This window comes from Chrysochloris asiatica, unplaced genomic scaffold (assembly GCF_000296735.1).
Source record: "Chrysochloris asiatica unplaced genomic scaffold, ChrAsi1.0 scaffold00012, whole genome shotgun sequence".
Lineage (NCBI taxonomy): Eukaryota > Metazoa > Chordata > Mammalia > Afrosoricida > Chrysochloridae > Chrysochloris > Chrysochloris asiatica.
The window spans coordinates 32,778,782-32,793,365 of record NW_006408530.1 but is presented as its reverse complement, the minus strand read 5'-3'; the positions used below and the strand labels follow the sequence as shown (position 1 = coordinate 32,793,365).

Here is a 14,584-nt window from a genome sequence, read left to right as displayed (position 1 = left end):
TGGAATTAGAAAACCAAAAAGGAAGAACACACTCAGCATTTCTCAAGCTGGGGGAACTGAAGAAAAAATTCAAGCCTCGACTTTCATTATTGAAAGAAGCCATCTAAGTGCCCATTAATAAATGAGCAGGTAAAATGTGATACATACAATGGAATACTACTCAGTGATTTAAAATAAAATAAGTTCTCAAAACATATTGGAACATGGATGAACCTGGAGAATATTATGCTGAGTAAAATGACTCAATTTCAGAAAAGTATATGAGGGCACTTCAAAAGGTTCATGGATAAATGGAATTAAAAGATATTGGAATTTTTCCATGAACTTTTGAACCGCCCCCTTGTGTTGCATGTTCACACTTTTATGAAGTGTTATACACAAACAAATATATGAGGAGGCCTTCAAAAGTTTGTAGAAAATGGACTTAAAAGATAGTGGAATTTTTTCCATATAGTTTTTGAAGTCCCTTTATTCAGAAATTAATATTCATTAGTGGTTTCCAGGATGGAGTTCCAACAATGCCCTGCTATCAAGTTGATTCTGACTTATAGTGGTGGTGGTGGTACTGTGTCATGGAGTCGGTTCCGACTCATAGTGACCCTGGATAGGGTTTCCATGGCTGTAAATCTTTACAGGAGCAGAAAGTCTCATCTTTCTGAGACTGTAATTTGTTATGGGCTGTAATATGTTAAGATGTTACAGTATCATCTTTCTCTCATGGAGCAGGTGGTAGTTTTGAACTGCTGACCTTGCTGTTAGCAGCCCAATGCCTCACCTCCAGCCATCAGAGTTCCTTACTCTTGAGGTAGTGTTGTGTTGTGAGGTACTGTCAAGTGGGTTTCAACTCATAGTGTCTCTGTGCACAACAGAAAGAAACACTGCCTGGTACTACACCATCCTCATAATTGTTATCCTGTTTGAACCCACTGGTGCAACTACTGGTTCAATTCATCCCATTCAAGGACCGGGGGACTTCCTCTTTTTTATTGACCATCTACTTTGCCAAGCATGACATACTTTTCGAGGGACTGGTCCTTCCTAATACCATGCCCTAAGTAGACATTTGCTTTTGTTGATGGGAAAGGTAACACCAAGTGAGGGTGATACATAAAACTTGATGGAGGTAAATGATGTAACTAATATGTACAGAGGCAAAAAAGATCTGCTGTAAAATGCTATGGAATATATACTTTTTAAACAACAGCAACAACCAAAAATACATGTTCAGGCACACTGCTGTTGTTAAGTGTTGTAGAGATGGTTCTGACTCATAGCAACCCTGTATAGGGTTTCCAAGGAGTAGCTAGTGGGTTTGAACCACTGGCTTTGCAGTTAGCAATCCAGTGCTTATCCTACAGTGTCACATCAGGATTCCACTGGGTTTCAAAAATTTGTGGAAAAATTGCAGTATCTTTTTTTTTTAAGTTTTTATTGTGAGTTGAGTGAAAGTTTACAGGGCAGATCATCAGTTTTACATTCAACAAATCATACACCTTGTTTCATTACAATGATTATAATCCCCTCCATGTTCCATTAGTTAACAGTATTTTTTGCTATTCATTTTAGCTTTTTTTAACACTACCAGGCATATATAATAATTTACACCACCAAAGGGCACATTCTGCAAGTCTGCCTCCTGGCTGCCAGCTCTCAGTTCCTCTCTTTTTATGAATCTAGAGTCCTGAGCTGCTCTCTCTATGTCTCCATCTCTGGTGTACCTGCTTTTCTGGACAGGGTTCCACATTCCACTTGTGCGCTTCTCTCTAGAAGGCCCTAGGGTCCTCTGTTCTGGACTGTAACATTAACTACTCCCCCATTTTGGTTACAAAACTTCTACCTTTACAATTGTGACAGTTACAATTAGTCATGGTAACAATTACTCACTACTGAATCATAAGAATCTTATCCCCATCTCTTTTTACCAGACCCATCTAGTAAAGATGAAAACTATTATGTGGGGACTCTATCTTCCCCCACTCACTCTTAAACTAAACTCCCTCTTGAAAACTTTTAAGCCAGTCACTTTGTGCCTTTATCACCCCTCATTTCAGGTAAACAATGTCTAAGTTGACTGTCCCTATCTGCCCTGTGTACAGAGGGGATAGCACTGATACTTGATGTGAAGACTCCTTCCCTCTCTGTTAGTATTTAGAGTTACTACCTCCATGAGTATAGGTCAGGTTCATCAAATTGCAGCAATGATGAATCCTCATTGCCTTTATCAAAAAAAATTTTTTTCTTTTTTTTTTTTTTTTTTTATCTTCCTCTAGTCAAATTCTGATTATCAAGCGAGACTACACTAAGATATCTGCAAGTTTGGGGGTTCTTGTGCATCTCCCCTCACTTCATATCAGCTGGTTGCTTCACTCTCAGCTCTAGCCTTCTATGGCTATGTCCTTGTCCATAGGCTCAGGTGTCCCCAGGTCTCACCACACTTTGGACCAACCAGCCCTTCATCTTCTCTCTCTCATTTCCAGGTCAACAGGAGTCTATGGAACATGGTTGAACTCAGTCCATTTCTTCATTGCTGTCTTTCCCCCTCTTCTACTCACCAGTAGACCAATGTGGTTGCCAGCAAGCTTATATGCCTGCTCATGTGTTCCCTTTGAGTTTCAGTCTTAGAGGGGGTTTGTCCTGAAGGAATTTTATTGTTTGCCTTGATGGCTTCCCGGCGAACAATTTGCTTACCATTCTCTTTTAATTCCATTTTTCCACAAACTTTTTGAACCCCCCCTCGTACATGTATACAGGCATATATGTATGTACATGTAGATTTATTCATCTGCATGATAAGCACTGGATTGTGAGCCATGAGGTCCACAGTTCAAGGCTGCCATTTGCATCAAGGGAGAAAGATGAGGCTTTCTGCTCCTGCAAAGATTTAAAGCCTCGGAAACCCTAGTCAGGGTCGCTATGAGTTGGAACCGTCTCAACAGAATTTAACAACAACAGCAATATGCATCTTGTGACTACATGCACATAGATTTATATACATAATATGGCACATAGAAGGCCCAGTTATGGACACTCCTTAGATGTAATCAAATACATCTTGGGATCAGATTTCTGAATTTGAAGGATTAAGAATCCAGAGTCTCCTGGACATCTCAGTCAATTGGCATAATATCGTTCATAAGGTTATATTCTATATTCTAGGTGGTAAGTAGCATCTGGGGTCTTAAAAGCTTGCAAGTGATCAAATAAGATACAACTTTCGGTCTGTACTTGTCTGGAGCAAAGAGAAAGAAAGTAACTAAAGACTCTAGTCTACAGGACAAATAGTCCACACAAAACACAGATACACTGACGCTGAAAGAACTAGATGGTGCCCAGCTACCACTACCAAGCATTCTAATCAGGGCCACAATAGAAGGACTCAGATAGAATGAGAACAGACTGTGGAACAGTGCCTCAAATACCTTTAAAACACAAAAACCAATAAAACACTCAGAGGGGCTCCTTGGACTACTGCCCTGAGATATTCTTCAAACACTGAACTCACACTAGCCCCTGAGGTCACCTTGTAGCTAAACAGCGAATCAACTCACAAAGCAATGATTATCACACCTAAGTAGTGTACTCCTTTAAAAAAATCATCTGTATGAGACCAAAGGTCAAAAAAAAAAAAAAGATGAGACTGTAGGGGACAGGGAAGCTAATAGAAATGGAACAAACATAACAGTGATAATGAGAATGTTCACACACTGTGAAGAATGTGACCAATGTCACACTGAATAACTTGGTTTGATATTGGGTTGAAACTGCTATGTAAACAACCTTCACTGAAAACACAAAATATAAAAATAGAAAGAAAGAAAACCAACTGTGTTTGACAAATTGGGCAGATCTGTTACAAAAGATCTCTTGAAAGTTTCAAAAACCAAAGATATCACTTAGACAATGCAGGTGTTTAATATGCATGTGAAAGTTAACAACGAAAGGTAAAAATGGAAGATTTGATGCACCCAAACTATGGTGTTGTCAAAGAACTTACAAAATAGTAGAAGAAATACAACCAGAATGCCCCTAAAAATTAAGGATAGGGAGACATCGGCTTGTTTACTTTGGACAATTCATCAGAAAAGACCAATTACTAGACAATGACATCATGTTTGACCAAGTACATTTTGGCATTAGCAAAAATGAGGGAAACTTCAGTGCACTAAGTTGGCACAGTAGCCCCAGTAATGGGTTCAAACACACCAACAATCATGAAGACAGCCCAGACCGGACAATGCTTCACTTTGTTAGACATAAATTGTCAGCAACCACAGTAGGGAATCTCCGAGAAGACTTCAGTATAAAGACAGATAGACACGTGTTATTTGTTGCTAAGTGCTGTTGAGTTAGTTCTGACTCATAGTGAACCTGTAAGGTTTCCATGGCTGTACATTTTTGCTGAAGCGCAAAGTGTCATCTTTCTACAGCAGAGCGCCTGGTGGACTCAAATCACCAACACTGTTGTTTGTAGTCCAGTACTTACTGTACAGAGCCACCGCACTCCATAGGTAGATAAAGTTACAGTTTTCAAATTCTTCCTAAGACACCTCCAAAGCAGATAGGATGAGCAGCTTAATTTTAACGAACAAATCAGGAAATAGAACTGGAGGGTATTATGTGAAACAAAAACTGACCTAAAACACATTTTGTTTTGCTCTTCATGATACAGGGAGATGCTGCTAAATCCCATGCTAAATGCTCAATGGGTGCAACCACTTAGAGAAAAGGCATGAGACAAAGACAGAAATAAGTACCAGAATTCTATTCAGTACAATCTCACAGATCTCCAAAGTAAGCCTGGTGGTGGTGGTAATGTGCTGTGGAGTCAGTTCCGACTCATAGTGACTCCCTGTATAGGCTGTAAATCTAGAGGGAAGCAGCAAGCCTCATCTTTTTCCCGTACAGCAGCTGGTAGATTAGAACTGCTGACCTTGCAGTTAGCAGCCCAGTTTATAACCCACTGCCAGTGCTCCTTAAATGACGCTGCCAGGCACAGAAATAATTGCACCATGGTGTTGGCGGGAAGTTCAACAGCACTCCTCAGTGTAATCACAGGTAGGGATGTCCAGTGGAGAGGAGACAAGGGCTTTATAAATTTATTTCCAGATTGGCTTGCTTTTTTCATTCCTCAAAAGGGAACAAGTTCATTTAATAGGATTGCAAAAATAACAGGTGTACCTTATAAAAAATCATTCAGAAAATCTAAAACCTACAAAGAAGAAAGTAAATACCAACTAGAACCAATATCAGTATATTGGTGTTGATTTGCATCCAAGATCAAATATTATGTAAAGTCAAATCAAATTGAAACTTTGACTATATCGGAGAGTGGATAATCAGGAGATTGAAGTGAGAAGAACTCAGACCCTACAGCTTCAAAGACAGCTATGGAGAAAACAAGCCCACAGAGTCTTCCTCTGAAAATAAGGCACCTCTGGAAAAGGAAAGAGCCAAAAGGGCCCTCTGGCAGAGGTAGTCACCAAGAGAGAACTTCATTTTCAGTGTCTTCCTGAAATAACAGTGCCACAGGAGGTCTGAAGCCAAGTCCAGCTATGCTGTAGCAGCAGAACAGAGCTGGAGGGACAACAAACACTATGACTTCCAGGCCCAGGTGACCCTCCACAGGATGAAACAGGAGTGCTTCCCACAGTGCCGGATTTGGTGCTCTCAGGGACAAAACTCTCCATTTAGTAAAGGCATTGTCCTGGCAGCACGTGGCAGAGAAACCACAGCTGTGGACAAAGGTGGGGTCCTGTTCCTTGATGGCAAAACTAAGGTGCCTCAGCTCAAAGACCTAGTGGGCCCTGCCCAGCTGCCATCCTGGCATGAAAATAGGAGCCAAATTTTCAAAAAGCATGGAAGGAATCCAGGCTGCAGCCAAGACCACCAATGCTTTTGAGACATCAGCGAGAGCTGCGCTACTCATTACAGCCAGAGGACCTGAGATAGGAACACCAGCTTCTGGAATGCCAATCAGCCCTCAGGCTGCCCCTCAGTGGCCCAAGCAGCTTATCCACGTCTGGCTAACTGTCCACCATTTGCCTACCTTGGATCAGAATTAGAACTAAAACCTAGGACTGCAATTCAGATTAGAAATTTTTACAGTTCTTAGTTGTTCTAGATGCACAACCTCTTTCCCTCTCCCTCCCACAAATCTTGCGAGGAAGCCAGAAGGCTGGAAAGACACACCTGTAAAGCCAAGACATGCGAATGATTATTTGGAGAGGTTGTGTCACAAGCAAATTTCAGAGCAAGCAAGATCTATCTTCAAATCCCAGCCCCACCATTACTAGCCATGAGTCTTCAGGAATAATATCTACCTTCCTTGGTGCGAACCTTAAGGTCATCAGTTCGAATCTACCAGCTGCTCCGCGGGAGAAAGACTAGGCTTTCTACTCCCGTAAAGATTTACACCCTCGGAAACCCTGTACAGGGTCGCTATGGGTCGGAACCGACTCGACGGCACTTAACAACAACAACATCCTTGGTGAATGGCAAATAATACAGCCACTTAATGCAGAGTTTAGCATGATCCTTGGCACAAAGTAAGGACTCCTTATCATCTTAGCAAAGACCAGTCGCTATCGAGTCTATTTCGACTCATGGAGACTTCATGTGTGTCAAAGCAGAACCATGCTGCACAGAGCTTTCAGTGGCTGAGTTTTCAGTAGATTACCAGGCCTTCTTACAAGGTACCTCTGGGTGAACTTGAACCTGTAACCTTTCACTTAGTAGCCACATGCATAAACCATTTGCACAACCCGGGGACTCCGTCAAACTTTGCATCATATGGAGGGGGTTCCATAGTTCAATCTTTAATTCTGCTACTCATGATTGAGCACCTACTAAGTGCCAGGCATTATTCCGGAGGTTGGGGATAAAAAATATAAGATAGTTATGGCACACGCTTGTCTCATGAGCTTAACGTCTTGTGGAGATGGATGACAAAAATTCTGTAACAATTCAGAAATTAAATCAAATAGATCTAAGAAAGAAAATAATATGGCGCTTCCAAAAAAAAGGTAAGGGTGATGGGGGCAAGGCAAAACTACCTGGTCAATTCTTAAATGATACTTCCTTCAACACCTAAATTCTACTAGCCAGAGTCTGCGAACTGTCCCAAAACAGAAGTAAAAGACTTCTCATTTCCATCTGAAAATCTGGCAAGCTATTTTCCAAAAGAATTACAAATGCCAAGGAAGCATATGAGAATATGTTCCAAGCCACCAGTAACTATAGAAATGCACATTAACATGAAGAACTCAATTTACAACTGGCAAAGATCAAAAAGAATTCAAACACATAATGTTGGCAAAGGCAAGCCTACAGGTATTCTCACCTCCAGTGTAGATTTAAATTAGTAGGAACTTTTAGGAGCATAGTTTGATATTGGACTTCAAAATTAATCTATCTTTGACCCAAACTTCTAATTCTAATAATTTATTCTTAAAAAGAAAACAGAAACAGAGAAGAAAAATTAAAATACACCATTTAGGACAGCTACCTCAGGGACATTTCTATTACCAAGACATTGGAAACAACCCACATCTCCAGTAGTAAAATGCTTCAGCAAAATATGCTAGATCCATACACAGACTACCATACAGCTATAAAATAACAACATACCTCTATTTTTCCTAAGTCCTTGTGTGGTGCTGTGGGATAATGCATTGGACCGCAAGCAAGGTCAGTTTGAACAGCAAGGCAAGCAGTTCAAACTCACCAGCCACTTCTTGGAAACCCTATATAGGGTCACTATTAGTTGGAATTGACTCGATGACACTTACAACAACATCTATCCCAAGAGTTCTGGTTTGGCTCTGCAGGGTAAGTGGTTCAAATTCACCAGTCACTCCTCGAAAACGCTATACAGGGTCGCTATGAGTTGGAACCAAATCGATGGCACTTAACAACAATCTATCAGAAGTAGAATATGGTGTTAAATAGAAAAAAGCAGTTTGCAAAAGTGTATATATAGATATCTTTTTTATTTTTAAAAGTGTACATATGTACACATACACAATATATATATATATATATACATACACACTCACACTCTATGCATGCAAACATATACACATACACAATACATATAAAAATAGTAATGGTGTTATTCCTGGGAGGACCTATAACAGGTGAGTTTTATTGCATTCTTTATACCTTTATTAACTATCTAAACTTTTCATAAAGGAGCTCTGGTAGCATAGTGGTTACGAATTGGGCTGCAAACCGCAAGGTCAGCAGTTCGAAACTACCAGCAGTTCTGCGGGAGAAAGATTCTGCTCCCGTAAAGATTTACAGCCTCGGAGATCCTGTACAGGGTCTCTATGAGTCAGAATCGACTCCACAGCACACAGCCACCACCAAACTTTTCGTAAGATCTTCTTTACTCATTGTCTAGTTTTTAATGCATATGAGGAGACTGGAAATACCATGGCTTGGGTCAGGCACATCTTAGTCCTCAGAGAGACAGCTTTGGTTTCTAATACTTTAAAGAGGTGTTTTTGAGCACAGTTGAGGCTCCACCCTCTGCATTAGATCTCATCAGTCACTGAAGGTATCTCTGAAGTTATCTTTTTTATCTAGTTCAGGTCCCGATTTTAAGTTAAAACTCATTCAAGAGTTCTAGACAAATGTGGAGTCAATGAGATTTACTTCCCCATAGCCTCCAATTTAAGGGTATATCAAACAACCATGAGAAGAGGGGTAAATGTGGACCCATTGCAATATGTTCTAATTGTAACACATTGCCTTGGCAGTGCACTGTGATCAGACACCAAAAGCAATTTACGAATCTATCTTCTCTTGATGGAATCTGTTACTTTTCTTCTTCCATCTCTGGAGCTGTTTCCAAACACAGTGAGGGGGGAACTGTTGGACCCAGTCATCAAAAAGCTATCAAGGCATCCTGTTGACGGGCCATTTTCAGGGCAAGGCATTTGGCTCAGCAAATTGGAAAAGAAAGCCGAACAAGGAACCCGGGGGAGAACCAGTGTGGCCTATTTATTTCACATGAGAAAACACACAAAAGATTGGTGCCTCTAAGAACATCCATTCCAAGTTCTCAAATCCACTTGGCAGCATGCTGCTGCACAAGATGCTGTTTAGAGGTACAGTTGGAACAGAAGGGCTACCTCCTGGGCTATGTGTTTGCCCAGTGTTGCCGAATTAGGCATCTGCCAAGGTGAGCAATGATTTCCACCTCCCAGTCTCAATGAGATGTCCAAAGAGACAGCTGGGGCTAGGGAGTTCATGTGTGACCCCTGCCTATACTGCCACCTTATGCAAAATGTCAGGTGCCCCAGTGAGAGTCCAGCTGCACCTTTTGTGGTAGGCATCCTGATGGCCTCCCTGAGCTTCCTGTGACCTTCCCCAACCCTACAAGGCTACACAGAGCTCAGGGTGGCTAAGACAGGTGTGAAATTCCCAGTACCACTGGGCCTTGCCAAGTTCCTTCTACACTAATTTCTCCACATACCCCCTGTCTCCAACACCTCCTCCCATATCCCAACATCTTTCTCTATCTCCAAATACTCTGGCCTTTGACTGACAAATAACATTGTTTTTAAAGAATAGACTTTAAAAGATCAAATTCTCTAAAAAGCTGTGCTGTGTAATACGATAGCCGCGAGCCAGATGTGACCACATAAACTAAAATGAGGTAAAATTAAAGTCCTGTTGCTCAATCATTCTAGCCACACTTCAAGTGCTCAGTGACCACACGTGACTAGTGGTGACCATATTGGAGAGTACACATATAGGACATGTCCCTCATCTCAGAGAGTCCTGTTAGAAAGCGCTGGTCTAAAGGGTCTATAAAGAAAATGTCTCCACCTCCTTCCTCTGTTCCCAGGTTCCCTAACAGGGGAACTCTCCTACCAGGTTCCTCGGGAAGCCTTCAGAGAGCTGTTATAGGCCGAAATATGTGTAAGTGGATGCAAACCTTTTTTGTTCAAACAAATAAGACTGTAAACACTGCTTGGCTCCTGGCTTTTTTCAGGGGATTCACCTTGGAGATCATTATATAGTCCTTCATTTGTTGTGTGTGACTGCATAGCAGCCCACTGCCACAGGCCAGCCATCACTATCACAATCTTCTCCCCACACCCCTCTGTATCATTCCAGTGCAGCCTCTCCCCTTCCCTCCAGAACACTTCCATCTCAAGCCCAGTCTCCACATCCTGCAGGTCTCTTCTTCACCTTCTTGCCCTAACAAAAACTTGACTGCTCCCAGAGGATACCATTTCCCCCATGTGAAATACAGGCAGCTTCCTCTCTCTGACCCTAAGTCTTCAAGGTCTCATTGTTCCACGTAGCCACCTCCAAACCTGTTTTCCAGCTTTCTTCCTCCAGATGTCCAGTTGCCAGCAGGCTAAAGCATTCACTACACTTCCTTGTGGCCATTACCCCATTCAACTTCCTGACCCCTCCAATTTATTCATAACAAAAGCACCCGCTAACTGTCTTCATACCCTACCCTAATTCTGTAAACATTCCTGACAAGTTGACTCTCAAATGAAGTAGCCAGTCAACGCCTGGCCCCACACATGTCCTTGACCTTATGTTCACATCCTAGTTCAGCCACCCATTCCCACCCTAAATCTATACCAGTAAATGAACCACTTGTAAAAGGTTGGTTTTTAGCATCCCACTCTTGGAGAACACAAGAGCAGGAAAATTCAAGACAGCAAAGATTCCAGTAATAGAATGAGACAGAGGACTGATGGACAGATGAATAAATGAATGAGAAAAAACATCCTCCAGAGCAGAGACCAGGGAGTATTTATTCTGAAGGGACATCCCATCTCTCTGACCATCCCAGCAGATGCCTATCACATGGCTGAGATGGTACCGGTCGCTCTCATAGGCATTTGGAAACGTTCTTCTCATCACTGGGGCTAAAGCTGTAGTGGACCTCATTTGCTAGGGTTCTGCCAGTCTAGAGAAGGGTTACAAAACTAAAAGACTCACATGTATTCCCTGTGGGCAGAGTGTATGGCGGCCGCATTGCTATAACGCCACAGGACAATTGCCGATGACAGGACATCGAGGACAGCATCAAACTAGGAGAAGAAGACATGGAATTAGTGGTTTCTCCGTTACCAGGGCATGACTGGGAAGACGCAGGGCAGCTGTGTGGGACTTGGAGCATCTGAGCGAGTTACTTCAGTGCAAAGAGGCTTCCTATCTCAACAACGCAGACCACTCACTGCCCTCACAGAGGGGTCTGGGAATCTGAAACCCACACACCCACATGCTGGTCTGGTGGCCCACCCAGGCTTCTTCACTCGGCTCCCACCTGAGAAGCTATCATCTCTGTCTGCTGTGTGTGTGTTGGGGGGAGGGGGGTGAGCTCTGCTCCACGTCACTCACTCTCAGTACTCTGGAAATGTGAGGATTACACTGTTTTAAAACACCCCATGGAAGACAAAATGTTTCCAGCATTTTCCTGCACATCCCAAGTAAAATATTCGGGGTGAGGATTCTGTGATTATGCCTCTTCATTGGATAGCTCTATCTGGGGTCTACAAGTGGGGGTGTGAGTAACCCAGAGACTCTTGGAAGTTGCTCATGACTTTGAAATTGTGCACAAAACTCAATGGTTTTCCTTCAGTGAGAAAGAGAAAGTAGGAGAGAAGAAGGGAAGGTGGGAGGAAGTCTTTCTGTGTGTGTGTGTGTGTGTGTGTGCACTTTCCTAAAGATTCCTGAAAGGAACCTGCAACACACCCAAAACATTAAGTTCTGTAAGTTCTCATAGCAAAGGGAAGAAGTGAGATGGGGACAGGAAGCCCTGGATCTACAGAGGTACGATGTTTCGATGAGCCTCCTTAGGAGCCATTGCCCCATATTTCCTTGCTCACTGCTCACGTGTACAATTACAAGCACAGACACTCTCTTGAAGGCGGCATGGGAAACTTCATTCAATTCTTCATACCTAAGCTGCCAAACAGCTTTTACAAGACCCACTTTCTTTAAGTAATTCCCATTAGGAGTTAACTGGGCTACAAATTGACACATCCAAGCCTGAGCAACCCCCATCTTAACTCCGAATACCTACGCTCCCACCAGCACCATACTTCCTCCACTCCAGTTTGTGCCCATTTGCAAGCTCACAACTTGGAGGAAGGAAAGGGTTGAACCCTTCAAACATCCTGGCAACAAGTTGTGGGAGAAGTGTGGTTTTACTGATCTGTGTTAAGAGTACACAATCAGTTTACTTCTATGAAAATGTGTGGGTTTTATAGTAGTTAATTCCACAAAGAGTGTGTTCTTCATGCCAAGCGCTCCTATGCTAACCAATCTCTTCTTTGAGGGCCCAGGGTAAGATTGGTAGGCTCAGGAAAAGTGTGTAAACCTTCATAAAAGTACATTTCAGGTTACTTACTGCAAACCCGAAAGCAGAGGCGCTGTACCTCATAACAGAGACAGCTAAAAAAAAGAGAAAATATTATTCAGAATGTTTCAAGACCTCATGGACATTTTCTTTGTGAGTATATTAATATATTTGACATGGCCTTTTAAGCATCGATGCCAAATTCCAAGAGAATAAAACTAAAAATTCACTGTACATGTAAAATCTGAAAACTTAAAAAAGTTAAATGAGAACTGAAAAGATTCCCAGCCTCCACCTACAATGACTTCCCTTCTCCATGGGTTCTGAAGCATCAAAAAGTTTCACAATGAAAATGTTTAAGCAGTTACCCATCAAATGAGTTCTTTGACATTTAGAATTTAGCAGCTGGTAATAGAGAATTGGGAACTACATTCAACTTTTCAAGTAAAACAGCAACCATCAAAACTGTTCTGATAATAGAGGTGGTGGGGGGGTGATAAATCGACGCTGACTCATAGTGACGCCAGGCACAACAGAATGAAACACAGCCTGGTTCTGAGCCAACCTCACAATTGTTATGTTTGACCCATTACTGCTGTCACTGTGTCAATCGATCTCATAGGAGGTCTTCCTCTTTTTCACTGACCCTCTACTTTACCAAGCATGATGTCCCTCTCCAGGAACTGATAGTATCTACTGACAAGATAGCCAAAGTATGTGAGATGAAGAAGTATTCTGACTGTACATCTTCCCAGGCAGATTTGTTTGTTCTTCTGGAAGTCCATGGTACTTTCCATATTCTTCACCAACATGATCTAACTCAAATGCGTCAACTCTTTTCCAGTCATCCTGATCCATTATCCAGCTTTCACATGCTTATGAGGTCACTAAAAAATACTAGGGCTAAAGTCAGGTACACCTTAGTTTTCAAAGTGATATCTTTGTTCTTGAACAAAGAAATCTTTTGCAACAGAATTTTCCAATGTAATATGACATTTGATTCTTGACCACTGCCCTCCATGGGCGTTGATTAAATAGTGTTGTTGTTGTTAAGTGCTGTTGATTCAATTTCAAATCAGAGCAAGCCTGCATAGGTTCTCCGAGGAACGATTGGTGGGTTTGAACTTCAGACCTGGTGATTCACAGTTCAATGCTGATCCTATAGTGCTACATCAGGAGTGATGATTAAATAACAGATGTCTACAAATGTAGATGTCACAATTATGATTTAAAAAACACTTTGCCTATATTTAAAAATGTATCTGCCATTTTGTGCATCAAGCCAATAGAGTAACATTTTTGTCTAGTTCTGTGGTCTGTGATATGCAGAAGCATTTGAGCTTATTATGGCACACCTCTGAGTAAAAACCAATCATACATACCTTCCAACAAGGAATCAAGCCCTACTCTAGCAGTGAACAAAGCTTAGAAATGGGTTCTTACCAGGCACTGACTTTTCATTTGAGGTGCAAGTGCTCCTTAGTGGAGTGGCAGATGCCTGAGGTGAGACATGGAGGCTGGCACCTATTGAATTTGTATGCATTTCCTGTTTTTCGGATCTGCTCTCTGCTCTACACACAGTCCAGGAAGAACTCCTTATTGACATGCGTGTACTCCTGTCCCTGCCCCCAGACCTAAATGTATTGGACTAGGGGGTCAACCAACCCATGGGGCCTAAACATCTTTCATTTTCTGTGAGTAAGGAACTAAGACTGAGGAAAAGTCTAGTTGGCCCAGTTATGTTTCTAGAACAGAGATTTGTAAAACGTGGAGCTGGGGTTGGCCATCATCTACAGCAGGACTGAAGAGCAGAGGCAAGGGTGGGTAAACACAATACTGGAGCAAGAGGTCTCCTAACTCTGCCAGGCCCTTCCTGAAATGCAGCTACCTTCCAGTCCTTAAGTTGTGCGAGGGAGAATGCCAAAAAACAATCCAAACAGTTGCCTTTGAGCTGATTCAGACCCATGGTGACCATGTGTGTTAAAGAGTAGGGCTGCACAGAGTCAATGACACAGCCACAGAGGACTAGAGTGGAGAGCGAAGAGTCCAGCTTATAAGAAGAGAGGGGATAGACATAAGAACACCCACATTTGCAGATAATACCCACTTGACCTGGCTTCAATGACTAGATGATCAGAGCTCAACCGGAAGAAGAAAGAAGAGGAAACAAAAGCGTCATCTGATACAATTTGATGAACTTGACCTACACCTATGGAAGCAGTAGCTCAAAAGAGGAAACAAATCCTTACT

The 14,584-nt window shown here is 42.2% G+C and overlaps 1 protein-coding gene across 1 annotated transcript in view; it reads right to left on the bottom strand.

Annotated features, from left to right (window-relative positions):
* Window positions 1-14,584, bottom strand: part of TMEM163 (transmembrane protein 163) — a 295,491-nt gene that overhangs the window by 97,201 nt on the left and 183,706 nt on the right. The window contains exons 3-4 of the mRNA XM_006834587.1: window positions 12,386-12,429; window positions 10,972-11,063 (exon numbers count right to left, since the gene is read on the bottom strand). Of these exons, the coding sequence (XP_006834650.1) occupies window positions 10,972-11,063; window positions 12,386-12,429 (136 nt within the window). The remainder of the gene's footprint in view (window positions 1-10,971; window positions 11,064-12,385; window positions 12,430-14,584) is intronic.